Below are 14,317 nucleotides of genomic sequence, written 5' to 3'. Positions count from 1 at the left end.
AAAAAAAAATCTTGTTTTTATGCAGCACTAGTACAGACCCACACCCTGGACAGGTAAGTGCCTGTTCTGTTCCCTGTAGGCTTGGAAGGCACAGGGTATTCACTCAGGCTTATCAGCACAAGTGTAAAAGGAACATTCCAGCTAAGGGAATTGAGTTGAAATGAATATCAGGGACACAGCTTTTGCCAACTAATTATGGACTGAATATTCAATCCAGGGTTTGCAAAGTGCTGCCACTGAGTGCCTGCCCCGCCAAGAAAAGGATTTAAACACGGTCAACTCAGGGTAAATTATTTTGCAAATCCAATATTTATTTTATTATTTTTATGTACAAAAAGTAAACTGCAAGTGAACATCAAATCCAATCCAATCCTTTTGGCTGCATGGACTGGTTGTACTTTATCTCATCGTTACAGTGAATCACATACACCATAGACTGCCACCACCATGATACATCTGTGACACAGCAGGAATGTGCTATTTGCCTATCTGAGGAATGTTAAATAGAGAGAAAAAGATCATAAAGCAACCTTGGAGGTCAGAGGATTCTGAGATAATCCCTCTGTTGAAAAACATCTAAACAGCAAATGTCCAATCTGTAATATAATAGTTAAAAGGTCCAAGTCCATTTCTACTTGGCTGATCCAGCACAAGAAATCTAACAAACAGCACTTTGTCATCATTTTGCTTTTCGAATTTTTGCGGAGGACATGGGCCATTGACATATAAAGAAAAAAAACCAAAAAACCAAAGAACGATTAAGTCGTGTGATCCCTAGCCTGTGAGTTCTGAGTAAGATTTTGCAAATAAATCACCATTATTTATTTCCATAGGAGATTCTGGTAACAGAGGTGTCATTTCAAATCTAGTGTGTTCAGATCAACCCATATGAAAGGACTCTGTTGATTTATGGCAAAACAGACACACCTTGGGTAAGAAATGAAGCCAATGATAACATCAACATGCAAAGTTTTTGTAAATAAATTGAGATATATAGTTTGATTCTTTTTGCTAAACTCAGTTATTAAGAGGCTTCTTCAGAAACTTAACCTCTGTTTGCAACTGTGTCACTCAAATTATTTATCTACAGGTTTGTTTTAAACCAGTAAGCATTCTGAGCCCATTTCTTTGTCTGGTGCTTGCACACACAATTTTCTTGGAAGGAGGCAACAGTGTCATTAGTATAACTGAGGACAGAAATCAACTTGTTCTGGTCACCAAATATCTTGTGTATATTTTAAAACATAACATGAGAAAAAGAAGATACTTCTTTTAAAAATTCAGAATCTGTAGTTTGTAAAACTACTATCATTTTAGCATAAAAGTTCACTGCTGACCTTTTGAGATCAATCATAATTTTTCCAAGAGAAATATTTCTAGCAGAAATGGGAAAGATGTGAACTAAAGCTGTAGCCTCCGTACCATAAATATCGGCCACTTTGGGCTTAGCGCTCTTTTGGGGCATGGTGATAATCCTGCATTAGAGCACATATGAATATATACCTTAGTTTACACAGAATATATGACATTTTTGAGTGATATACATTTGCTTGTGGTATAGTTTCTAATATTATCAGTGCAGTCACTATACAAACGTTTTAGACAGTGATAGTAACCCATCATAACGCAGCTTATGCCTTTCTTTGGCAGGACAAAAATCAGTTTATAAAAACCTTCTGACAAGTTGAAATGATGTGATGATAGATGAATTACAGATTGCTCACTGGACGATCAAGGAAATTATTAGAAAACAGTTTTCACCACTAGAAATTCATCCATGTTGATGTCCCCCTAAATATCCAGGAGGTCATCCCCACTTTCGTCGCTCTCCACGGTCAGCTGCCGGGTCCACCACTTCTTAACTTCAGAACCGCAGGAAGCCGCGTCAGTCATGGGGTTCATTTTGCACACTACAGATTTCATGGTGGTCCTCCCTCCAAACCGTAAGTTGACCGAGGACACTGAATGGCTTATTGGTTTTGGCGCTGTGGAATTAATGACTCTGATGAGCCACTTAGTACTGCTCCAGTCTATTGTAATTATTCCTAAAACCCATGATATTCCCATCAGTGATAGCGTTGGATAATGTGTCCTATCCATAGATGCTAAGTAAACATCCTTTCCAGGACTTGATGCTTTATGTTCATGATAGATTTTTTAAAATTATGCTCATGGACAACTAATAATGCCATTTGGGGAAAAGAAGTGCTGCTCACCCCTTACATTCTGAAATAATACAAAAACTAGAAAGTCACTAAAAATTCCAATTTGGGAGCTATTAAGTGTCATAGAAACATGTGCATTCGTTAGCATATGCAATAAAGAACAAAACAAAAAGGAAGGATAGCGTGACCCACAGTGAAGGCGAGGAGGTTTGAGTGAGGGTGGGGGGACAGGTGCGGCTCTGGGTCCCACAGTCATGGTCTTGGGACCCACCTCTGTAACCTGTGTGTAGCAATGGGCAACTTCATGTCTCTCAACCCAAGTTTCCTCCAGTGCAAGATGAAAACAATGAAAATGTCCTAATTAGACTACTGTCAGGATTAAAGTGGGTTACGTGAGGTGGCCTAAGCGCATAGCGTGACGCCTGTAACGTTGTTGCCCCCTCAAAATACTGCTTTTCTTTCCCTCTACCTCCCAAACTCAGCCTGACCCCCGTCACCATTTTTGATGAGGGCCATCTAGGCATTGACCAGTGGAAGTACTTTTGAGACAGGGTCTCACTCTCTTGCCCAGAATGGAGTGCAGGGACAGTGCAACCTCTGACTCCCGGGTTTAAGCGATTCCCCTGCCTCAGTCTCCTGAGTAGCTGGGAATACAGGCGTGCACCACCACGCCCAGCTAATTTTTGTATTTTTAGTAAAGACAGGGTTTTCAGCATGTTGGCCAGGCTGGTCTCAAACTCCGGACCTCACGTGATCCACCTGCCTTGGCACCCCCAAGTGCTGGGATTGCAGGCGTGAGCCACCGCGCCTGGACCAATGGACATACTTTTGACAGCCTCTTTTCTTCTGTCCATTTAAGTGAATACCAATGACTGTGCATTCTCCCTGGGTCATCTCTCCTATCTGTCCCTGCAGCATCTGGCCCCAGCTCTGTCCACGCCCTCGCTGCCTGGTGCTCACACCACCGCAACTTCTTCCAGCCCGTCACCTGCCTCCAGGCTCAGCTGTAGACAATCCACTCTCCCTTGCTGCCAAGTCAGCTTCCTAAAGCACAGATTCCAAAAGTCACATATTTCTCAGAAATGTTTGCTAGCTCCTAATTGCCTACAGGATAACATTGAACCTACTCAGCTTGTAATTTAAGGCTTTCTGTGACCTGGCACTACCACCTACTCTGTCTTGATGCCATCACTCTCTGCTTTGTTTGAATCAGGAGGAACCCTGCTTCCTGAAAAATAACTTCCTGGATACGAAAGGGGATGCTTTCCTTGGTGGTAGTCTCCATGAAGACCCACTCAACATCGCTAGCCTCAAAATGTAAGTGGTGCTGACATCTGCTTTGCAGAACACATATGCTACACATCTTCTCACTTCAATTGGGCTGAAGTTGGGGGACAGTTAAGGAGCATTATAAAGCTCCTGCTTTGGCATGAACTTAGTTATCTATAGAGAAAAACATGTGGCCGGGTGTGGTGGCTCACACTTGCAATCCCAGCACTTTGGGAGGCAAGGTGGGCGGAGTTCAAGACCAGCTTGGCCAACACAGTGAAACTCCATCTCTAATAAAAATACAAAAATGGGCCAGGTGTGGTGGCTCATGCCTGTAATCCCAGCACTTCGGAGGTTGAGGCGGGTGGATCACGAGGTCAAGAGTTTGAGACCAGCCTGACCAACATGGTGAAACCCCGTCTACTAAAAATACAAAACTTAGCCAGGAGTGGTGGCATGCTCCTGTAATCCCAGCTATTTGGGTGGCTAAGGCAGGAGAATCGCTTGAACCCAGGAGGCGGAGGTGGCAGTGAGCCGAGATCATGCCACTGCACTCCAGCCTGGGCAACAGAGCAAGACTCTGTCTCAACAAAGAACAAAAAAACAGAAAAAAAGAGAAAAACACATACAAGGACACTGGGCTGTGGGGAGTATTGTTCTCCCTCCATTCCTGAGTGCTCTTCATGGGATTATCCTGGCTTTCCAAAACCCTATATAGAAGAAGCTCATAGAAGACAATTATCTTACTAAATCAGTAAAATATGGTAAATAATGGAACTGTTTATTAAATGAAAGGATTGAATGAGGTAAAGCAGCTTGCCTAAAGACAGTGACTGGCTCAGCTGCAGAGTGAATGCTAAGACAAAGTGGGGGCCTGTCCCTTTTTTGAGAACTTTGTGGCATTTTCTGAATGATTGCATCTGCCTACTCCCTCTTCAATTAAATAAGTTTCGTCCATGTTTGAGCGTGCCTTGATGCACGAAGGAAGCCCTGGGAAATCTCTCCCTCTTTCTGAATCTTGGCTTTTTCATAGGTGCTGGCTTCTCGACCATGGCAGCCTGAAATGTACCCAGAAAATGGGGGCTGATGTAGGTCATATTTAGAGAAGTTATTTGGGTGGGGGGGAAGGGGGTGGGACAATGTTTTTGACAAGACTACATTTTTCATTATGTTGCTGTCTGTAAACAGCTGTAGATGCAGACTTGCATTTTGAAATGCAAGACCCAAAACACACAAAGTAAATACCTTTAAAATGCCTTGATCGGTGTAGAAATGCCCGGATGTACCTACCTGAGGGCAGACGCCACTGCCCAAACTTCCTCTGGGGTTTCCCTGCATCGGCCGCGTCTTGCCGGCTTCCTCCTCGATCCGACAGCGTGGGGCTCAGGAGCTGCTGCTGGCTGCTTGTCTGCATGGGAGGAGAAGCACGCACTTACCGTCTTCCTTAACCCTGTGCTTTCCTCCTTTTACCATAGGAAAGGAAAACAAGGCAGGAGAACAAGTGGGAAGAACTATACGGATTCATAGTGTCCACTGTGGGGAAGGAAAAGTGAAAATGGGTAAAAAGAGTCACAGAAGTCAAAGAGCCACCACCACACGCTGTGCTGAAGGAGACACCTCTCTTCCTGGAACAGCATTTCCTGGGTAACCCCCACTGCCACATTCCCCTCCATGCCTGAGAATGTCATTGTTGCCCTTCATATCTTCACTGGCGAACCAGGGGGCAGGGATGGGGCACAGCAGGAAGGAAGGCGGGGCAGTGGGGACTGGCTGGGCGGGGGCAGTCTACCAGCCTGAAGATCTGCACTTCGGGCTTCAGGGAAAGAGTTCTCCGCAGGCAAAGCTCTGTGATGGGCCCTGGGTGGAGCTAACAATCTAAGCTAAAGTCAAAGAGAGATGCCAAGACTTCCCACACCTTTCACCTGTTCTCTGGCTCACCTGTCACCTCTCCCTTTCCTAACAAAAGCCTTGCTCTTCACATCTCTTCAATATCCCCTCTTGTTTTTTTTTTTTTTTTTTTTGGTCACCTCTTGGGATTTTCATCTAAAAACAGGGGGCTCTGCAATCGCCACTTTCCCTGGGCTCATTGACCCTGCCTCACCGTCTGTCCTGACCTCAGCAGGCCTCCCCGACGCGAGACATTGTCAGTCAGCCATCCTCAGGGTGACCAGTGGCAAGGCCACTGTGGATGCCTGTCTTTTGCCCCTTGGTTGACTAACTCTGCAGAAGTCCCTGCAGTCAGTGGCAGGTGATTTCTACAGGTTGGGAAGCCCAAAACATGAAATCTACCTCAAAGTGGGCTGTGGCACCAGCGGGCCTCCTGGAGCACCCTGCTAGGCCATGGAGCCTTAGGCTTCCAAATGTACCCCCGGCCCCTGGCTGCAGTGCTGCACACCACGGAGCCTGGTGCTGCTGGGGACTCTGTGCAGAGCACGGGATCTGCTCCACGTTGTTCACCTTAAATCATAATTGCTGCCTCATAAAGGGGCAGGTCCTCCCAGCACAGGACTCTCCAGGATGCTGATAACTCCCTGTACTTTTCTAAATAGACAAGTGCATTGAGTTTGAGAATGAAAATATGTTGTGACCTAGTAAATACAACCTCCTCAAGCCAGTTCTCCTGAATTCCGTATACTCTTCTGATACCCAACCAAGAAAGGATACATCTTCAATAAGCCTGATTATTTAAGGAGGTTGAAGGCCAATTACAAACATTTTCACTGATTTTACTGCAAATTTCTATGACTTTAGTGAGGGGAGGAAAACATCTGGGGCAGAGCTGCCTGGAAACCACTCTGCTAAGTCATGTAATATTTCCAGATTGAAATGCAGCCCTTAGATCTAATGGTAAAACTCTTTAGACAAAAATAAAACTACAGAATTATGAAGTTCAGGGCATTCATATTTTCTGGTATTCATACGAATCAGAATCTTTTAAAATAACCTCAGCTGCATCCAAGTGGCAAAGACACACATAATCTGGATCAGTGGATTTCCACTGTCTTGGTTTTTGTTTTTCAATGAAAATATTCCTATTAGAAATATTGTCACCTTGTTTGAATGATGTGACCAGCATTATTTTTACGAAAAGAAGAAAGCCCAAGGAGTGTCCTGGGCCGAAGGACAGCTCGTGCCCATACCTCGGGTTGCATGCTGTTGTCCTGACTATTGGCGTTCGTGTCCTCACTGGGCTGGGTGGTCTCGATGCTGGGCGGGTTCAGGAACCGGCTTAGCTCTTGCTGCTGACTCTCTCTCAGGCTGTGGATGATACTGCACGACTGCTGCTGTTTCTATGGAAATGCGATTGTTTGTTCAGTAAAGTAAGCCCAGCATCCTGCCCGCCCCACCGCCACACAAATCATATTTTCTTCTCCCCTCTCCAAAGACCTGCATGATTGGTGACCCCTTAGGAATTTCCAAGTAAGGATCCTGAACTAATTTCAATGTTCAATTAAGGGAGGCTGATGCAGAGGTGGGCCTGGAGACGTATGCATTGCCTTCCCGGTCCATTTTCATTTGTGTAACAGTTGGAGTAGTGACGGTCATTGATGTTTGTGTTTTATTTATTTTTGTTTGTTTTCTTTTTGTTGTTTGTTGTTGGTGTTTTCTGTTTTTTTTTTGATAGGATCTCACTATGTCCTCTAGACTAGACTTCAGTGGTACGATTATAGCTCACTGCAAACTTAAACTCCTGGGCTCAAGCTATGCTCCTGCCTTAGCCTCATGAGAAGCTGAGATACAGGTGTGCCTGGCTGTGGCTGGCTAATTTTTTTTTTAGAGAGAAGTCTCACTCTATTGCCCAGGCTAGTCTCAAACTTCTGGTCTTAAGTGATCCTCCTGCTTCAGTCTCCCAAAGTGCTGGGATTACAGGCATGAGCCACTGTGCCCAGCTTGTGTTTTAAATTACTAATACAGCTATTCTATTTTTCTCTTATTTTATTCTAGGCTAATTAAGCCAATACAACGCCAACCCTCTCCCACTTTCCCGCACGTTGTAAGAGGCAGAGAGCCTCGGGTGAATGAGAAACCTTTGTTCTGAAGTTTTCAGGGCAACCCAGGAGTCCAGTCTGTCTTGGAATATACTGAAGCCAGGGCTCCTTGTGGCCTCTCAGAGCCAGAGGAGGACAGGTTGATCCCTGGAGCTAACATAGCTACAGTGACCGGCAGTGACAGGACATCACTGGGCAGCTGGCTTTGCTCTAGGAAGTTGAGCTGTATCTTTTCTCTGGGACCCTTTTCTCCTCCAATAGAAATACATGTTTCTACAATTGATGTTGCTGCTCTGAGAAAGAGGATTAAAACAATCTCTTTTATATATAAATGTTTAGCGATTACTTTCTTCCCCCAAATGTGAAATGTGTCAAAAGCATTCATAAAAGTAATTATCTCATAGAAACATTCACTGTAAACACAGTATATGCCAATGAGTTATACATTCATTAATTTTTGAGTTAGATAATCTTACAGGCTTTTAATTCAGGAAGCAGGAAACATTATTAATCCTGAGAGGTAGTCTTTTCAGAATAAACATTATCATGGTTTGTTGAAATTTTTAGCAGCAATTTAAAAGTTTTGCAAATTTGATATGTGGAAAATTTTAGAATTTTATACAGTTGAGTTTAATAAATGGACATCATTAATATTTTAATATCAATAAACTGCCTTTTTTTTTTTTGAGATAGAGTCTCACTGTGTCCCCCAGGCTGGAGTTCAGTGGCACTTTCTCAGCTCACTGCAACCTCTACCTCCCAGGTTCAAGTGATTCTCCTGCATCAGCCTCCTGATTAGTGGGGATTACAGGCATGTCCACCATACCCAGTTAACTTTTATATTTTTAGTAGAGATGGGGTTTCCCTCAAGTGATCTGTCCTCTTGATCTCCCAAAGTGCTGGGATTACAGGCGTGAGCCACTGAGCCTGGCCAATAAACTGCTTTTAAAGTCTTCATGTCATATTATAAAAATGGGATTCCATGGAAACTTCTAATGGACTCTGCTAAAGAGGGCAGGGCCCACTGTGGAGTAGAGTGAAAGTCTGTGTCATGATCTGATCACTGTAAGTGGAGGAAGTGGGCATAGTTTAAAGGGATAGAAGGCTGATCACAGAAGGAGCTAATCCCACGCTCATGAAGCGCTTTTCTTTCATCCCTCCTTTTTCGGGGTGGGCTGGGACCCAGCCTGCACACGTGCAGCTCACTCACAGCTCTGATGCGCTTGAGGCACTTCTTGAGCCACATGCGGATGGTCTGCTTGGCCACCTCCTCTTCTATGGTGTACTCCAGCTGCTCCCTCGCCAGGAGCTCCTCCAGCTGCAAGCTCTTCCGGATGTCCACGGACCGGTAAGAAAGCATGCTGGTGAGGGAAACACACCTGCAATCACAGCTCTGATTCACCTGAGATTTACACACTTACATGTGTCAAAATCCAGAAAGGATATCATCACTCAATCTAATGAGTCTAGCATTTTGACGCCATCCCTCACCCCTGTGTGTCTTGGGCCGGTCCTGTCACGTCTCTGTGTCTCCCTTCCCTTGTCTGTAAAATAAAGATAGTCCTAGTAACTACTTTATTTAATGACTAAGTGAGTTAATATCTGTGAGGCTTTTATAGCAGTAAGTAAGTGTCATCTAAGTGCCTGTATAATAAAAGATCAAGGCTAGGTAAAGACTCAGGACTTCCCCTGCAGAAAGGAAACCCCACATCCCATACTTTTGTTTTTTGAGACAGAGTTTTGGTCTTGTTACCCAGGCTGGAGTGCAATGGCGCGATCTCGGCTCACCACAACCTCCACCTCCTGGGTTCAGGCAATTCTCCTGCCTCAGCCTCCTGAGTAGCTGGGATTACAGGCACGTGCCACCATGCCCAGCTAATTTTTCGTGTTTTTAGTAGAGACGGGGTTTCACCATGTTGACCAGGATGGTCTCGATCTCTTGACCTAATGATCCACCCGCCTCGGCCTCCCAAAGTGCTGGGATTACAGGCGTGAGCCACCACGCCCGGCCCACATCCGATACTTTCTTCACACTTAGCCACATGTGGTGATGGTTAATATGCTCAGCTGTGCATCACACATCCTTACCCCCTGCATTCCATTCCTTCTCCGTTTATCTCATCCATCCTTCTATATCTTCCTTATTAATTTAATTTTATTTTTTTGAGATGGAGTTTTGCTCTTGTTGCCCAGGCTGGAGTGCAATGGCGCGATCTCAGCTCATTGCAACCTCCCCCTCCTGGGTTCAAGCAATTCTCCTGCCTCAGCCTCCCAAGTAGCTGGGATTACAGGCATGTGGCACCACGCCAGCTAATTTTGTATTTTTAGTAGAGATGAGGTTTCACCATGTTGGTCAGACTGGTCTTAAACTCCCGACCTCATGTGATCCACCTGCCTCGGCCTCCCAAAGTGCTGAGATTACAGGTGTGTGCCACCACGCATGGCCTTCCTTATTAATTCTAGAGGCTATGAAACAAATCCAGGTTTAACATCCACTTCCATTTAGCCCTTGACACACAACCAGCCCATGCAGTGGTAGATGACGCTAACACAGCAGATGTTTTGTATCATGGGGCAATAAGACAGCTCCCAGGATGCCTGGACCAAGCAGTCCACAACCAGAGGAGAAGACAGCCTTTCCTGGCAGTGTGGTGCACCCAGGAGTAGCCATAGGATCCCAGGTTATGGCTCACGCACCCTGGTGCACCTGTGAGCTATCCCCTTCTGTGAGCTCAGTTCCATCCTGGAGCCCAAATCACAGCATGGAGGCTCCTGAGAGCACTGATACATTGGCCTTCTCTTCTTTGCTAAGTCTCTTCCCACCACAGAGGGGGAAAAATGCATTTTTCTCTTCCTCTCCTCCCTGACTCATCAAGAAACTCATCAAAGCTTCACTGTTTTTATCATATACTGGGCTAGGGGAATAAACAGGAAGGGGAGAAACAGCCCCACCATTGATTTTGCCTGGGTCTGTTTTTGTTAGCTGCACCAGTGTGCTCCAAACGGGCTGAATATGAATGACAATGGTGTGCCTATCTATCTGCCTCATGTCAACCTAAAAAGAACTGCCACTAGGAGGAAAGACTCAGAAACATTCTGTCAGAGATGACATCCTTTGTCATTCACATGCATTTTTCTGTCCTGTCTTTTTCTGCTTTTTAGCTTGTTCGTGGAAGAAGTGAATAGTGGGAGGTGAAATTGATAAGAGAACTTTTCCCAGATTCTTCCTGTACTGATCTGATTCTTTTTTTCAGCTTCTGGCCACAAGCATATTTCTGTACACCTGAGTTCTCCTGAAATTTGAGACACAATACCCACACACTACTTGTAGGTGCTGCTATGTGATTAAAATAGCTACTGCTAGTCATTTGCTCTTAATTTTTTCTGTGTCATGGACCCCTGTGGCAGTGAAGCTTATGGGACATTTCTTAATGCTTTAAATGCACAGAATGAAACACACAATTTTACAAAGGAAACCAATCCTAAAAAAAAACAAAGCTGGAGGCATCACACTACCTGACTTCAAGTCTACAGTAATCAAAACAGCATGGTACTGGTACCAAAACAAACAGAGATACAGATCAATGGAACAGAACAGAGGCCTCAGAAATAATGTCGCACATCTACAACCATCTGATCTTTGACAAAGCTGACAAAAACAAGCAATGGGAAAGGATTCCCTAATTAATAAATGATGTTGTGAAAACTGGCTAGCCATATGCAGAAAGCTGAAACTGGATCCCTTCCTTAGACCTTATTCAAAAATTAACTCCAGATGCATAAAAGATTTAAACATAAGGCCTAACACCATAAAAACCCTAGAAGAAAACCCAGGCAATGCCCTTCAGGACACAGGCATGGGCAAGGACTTCATGACTAAAACACCAAAGGCATTGGCAACAAAAGCCAAAATAGACAAATGGGATCTAATTAAACTTAAGAGTTTCTGCACAGCAAAAGAAACTATTTTATTAGAGTGAACCAGCAACTAATAGAATGGGAAAAAATTTTTGCAGTCTACACATCTGACAAAGGGCTAATATCTAGAATCTACAAAGAACTTAAACAAATTTACAAGAAAAAACCCCATCAAAAAGTAGGCAAAGGATATGAACAGACACTTCTCAAAAGAAGACATTTATGTGGCCAACAAACACATGAAAAAATGCTCATCATCACTAGTCATTAGAGAAATGTACATCGAAACCACATTGAGATACCATCTCATGCCAGTAAGAATGGTGATCTTTAAAAAATCAGAAGACAACAGATGCTGGAGAGGATGTGGAGAAATAGGAACACTTTTACACTGTTGATGGGAGTGTAAATTAGTTCAACTATTGTGGAAGACAGTGTGGCGATTCCTCAAGGATCTAGAAATAGAAATACCATTTGACCCAGCAATCCCATTACTGGGTATATACCCAAAGGATTATAAATCATTCTATTATAAAGACACACACACACGTTTATTGTGGCAATGTTCGCAATAGCAAAGACTTAGCAAAGACTTGGAACCAATCCAAATGTGATAGACTGGATAAAGAAAATGTAGCACATATACACCATGGAAATACTATACAACCATAAAAAAGGATGAGTTCATGTCCTTTGCAGGAACGTGGATGAAGCTGGAAACCATCATTCTCAGCAAACTGACCCGAGAACAGAAAACCAAACACCACATGTTCTCACTCATAATTGGGTGTTGAACAATGAGAACACGTGGAGACAGGGAGGAGAACATCACACACTGGGGTCTGTTGGGAGGGTAGGAGGATAGAGAGGGATAGCAGGAGGTGGGGTCTAGGGGAGGGATAGCATTAGGAGAAATACCTAATGTAGATGATGGGGTGATGAATGCAGCAAACCACCATGGCATGTGTATACCTATGTAACAAACCTGCATGTTTTGCACATGTACCCCAGAACTTAAAGTATAATAATAAAATACAACCCTCAAATTATTTACTTCAAAATGGCAGTGATATAGTAACATAAAAGTGCCTCTTTATTATTCCATTAAATAACACTATCTAGTAGAGCTCAAATAACTACTGTAACTCAGAAGCACTGGTGAGCATAAATGATATTTTAAGATGTCAACCAAGGCAGTCAGTTACGTGATCTGAAAATTTCTGTGAGTTCTCCTGCTAACAAAGATGTGGATATTGCAAATGCAACTGTGGTTTGTTGCCTACATTCCTCATGGAGGAGTATGCTGCATTTCAGGGAGTGACGAGTGAAAATAAAGATGAAATTGTTGCCCCTTGCAAGTCCGGGGACTCCTGCTTAAGAAGCTGTTATAGGTTGAATGTTTCCTCCCAAAGAAAGACATGTTGGAGTCCTAACCTCCAGTGCCTCCGAATGTAACTTTATTTGGAAATAGAACATTGCAGTTTTAATTAGTAATTAAGTTAAAATGAGATCACACTGGAGTAGGATTGACTCCTAATGTAATATGACAGATGTTCTTATGAAAGGAGAAATTTGAACTTAGATACACACACAGACACACAAACACACAGAGACACACACACAGACACACAGAGACACAGACACACACACAGAATGCCATGTGACAACGAAGGGAGACCTGGTGGATGCTTCTACAAGCTGAGAAATGCCCAATATTGGCAGCACACCCCCAGCAGCCAGGTGAGCGGTGTGGGGCAGATTCTCGCTCACGGGCCTCAGAAGGAACCAGCCCTACAACACCTCAATCTCGGGCTTTCAGCATCCAGGGCTTGGAGACCATAACTTTCTGTTGTCAAGCCCCTCAGTTTAAGATGCTAAGTTACAGTAGCCCAAGGGAACAAATACAGAAGTCTCCCAAGGAGAGGAAAAGGCAGAGACTCCGTCTGACCCTCTGTCCTGTCTGGGTGCTCATGAAATGTCTGGAAAATGTGTTTCAGCCAGCAGGGCAACCATCGCAGAGCAGCCCAGGCCTCCTATCAGACCCGTGCAAGGGAGGAGCTCTGTACTGTATTCCCAGCTTTGCCACGGAGCCCTGGAACAGCAAGCAAGTCACTCAGCTCTTCCGGGCTGTTCCCGCATCGCAGGGAAGGGCTGGGACTGTGTTCTCCCAGGCGCCTGCCACCTCTCCCCTTGGGGAGCACCTCAGTGGGCAGGGGCCCCTCAGGACATCAGGCCACTGCCTCCCAGCCCTCCCGGGCGAGGCCCCTACTTGGAAATGAATATTGCAGGACAGCGGGGAAGGGCACTTAGCGCCTGTGACCCCGCTTCACAGCCACGGCAGATGTGGCATTTGGGTTAGACACGCACTTGTTAATTGTGCCACAGAGGCCTTGAAGGCTGACAGCTGTGGCTTCTGGCCCCAGCTCGGGCCTGTGAGAGCCTGCCTCGTACCTCAGGACGTCGTGGAAGGTGACGTCCCCGCCGTTGTGCAGCCTCTCCATTTCATAGCACATGTGCTTGAACAGGAGCTTGTCCTTGTCCAGGTCCACTTCCAGCCTCCCACGCAGCAGCCGCAGCAGGAACTTGACGCGGAACGTGGGGATCACGCCCTGGGGGCAGAGCACAAGAAGCAGCAAATCATCATCAGCCTCAGTGATTCACTTGGGTTTCTCTAAACAAAAGTGCTATTTCTCCAAAGCTAGAGTAATTAGCACCAGATGTGAAGAAAGCTGGTCACCTCCTTGGAGCCCGGTGGAATTAAGTGCACTAAGAAGAGCAGAGGATGGAAAACTGAGAAATTTCTGCTGGTGCTTCTCTCTCTGGGACATCACCACGTTGCAGCATTGGACTGAGGCGTGGGAAGCTCCCCCTCTGCCCCCAGGACCCTGCTCTTGCTCTCAGCAGGCTGATGCTCACATAGCCTCTGACGTATGCACTGAGTGGGTCATAATGTGCTCGCACAAGACAGTGGACAAG

At 45.0% G+C, this 14,317-nt stretch overlaps 1 protein-coding gene across 1 annotated transcript; it reads right to left on the bottom strand.

Annotated features, from left to right (window-relative positions):
* Positions 1-290: 290 nt before the first annotated feature.
* LOC135268954 (sodium leak channel NALCN-like) lies at positions 291-14,047 on the bottom strand. Its single transcript, XM_064362169.1, has 5 exons — positions 13,793-14,047; positions 8,634-8,784; positions 6,575-6,724; positions 4,725-4,842; positions 291-1,985 (listed from the first exon to the last, which is right to left on the bottom strand). Exons 1-5 carry the CDS (start codon positions 13,852-13,854, stop codon positions 1,792-1,794), a joined length of 675 nt encoding a protein of 224 aa, XP_064218239.1. The 5' UTR covers positions 13,855-14,047; the 3' UTR covers positions 291-1,791.
* Positions 14,048-14,317: the final 270 nt, after the last annotated feature.

This window comes from Aotus nancymaae, unplaced genomic scaffold, assembly GCF_030222135.1.
Source record: "Aotus nancymaae isolate 86718 unplaced genomic scaffold, 86718_ANA_hifiasm-v0.15.2.pri h1tg000048l, whole genome shotgun sequence".
NCBI classification, from domain to species: Eukaryota; Metazoa; Chordata; class Mammalia; order Primates; family Aotidae; genus Aotus; species Aotus nancymaae.
The sequence above is the reverse complement of the archived record's forward strand: the minus strand, read 5'-3'. Positions and strand labels throughout refer to the sequence as shown.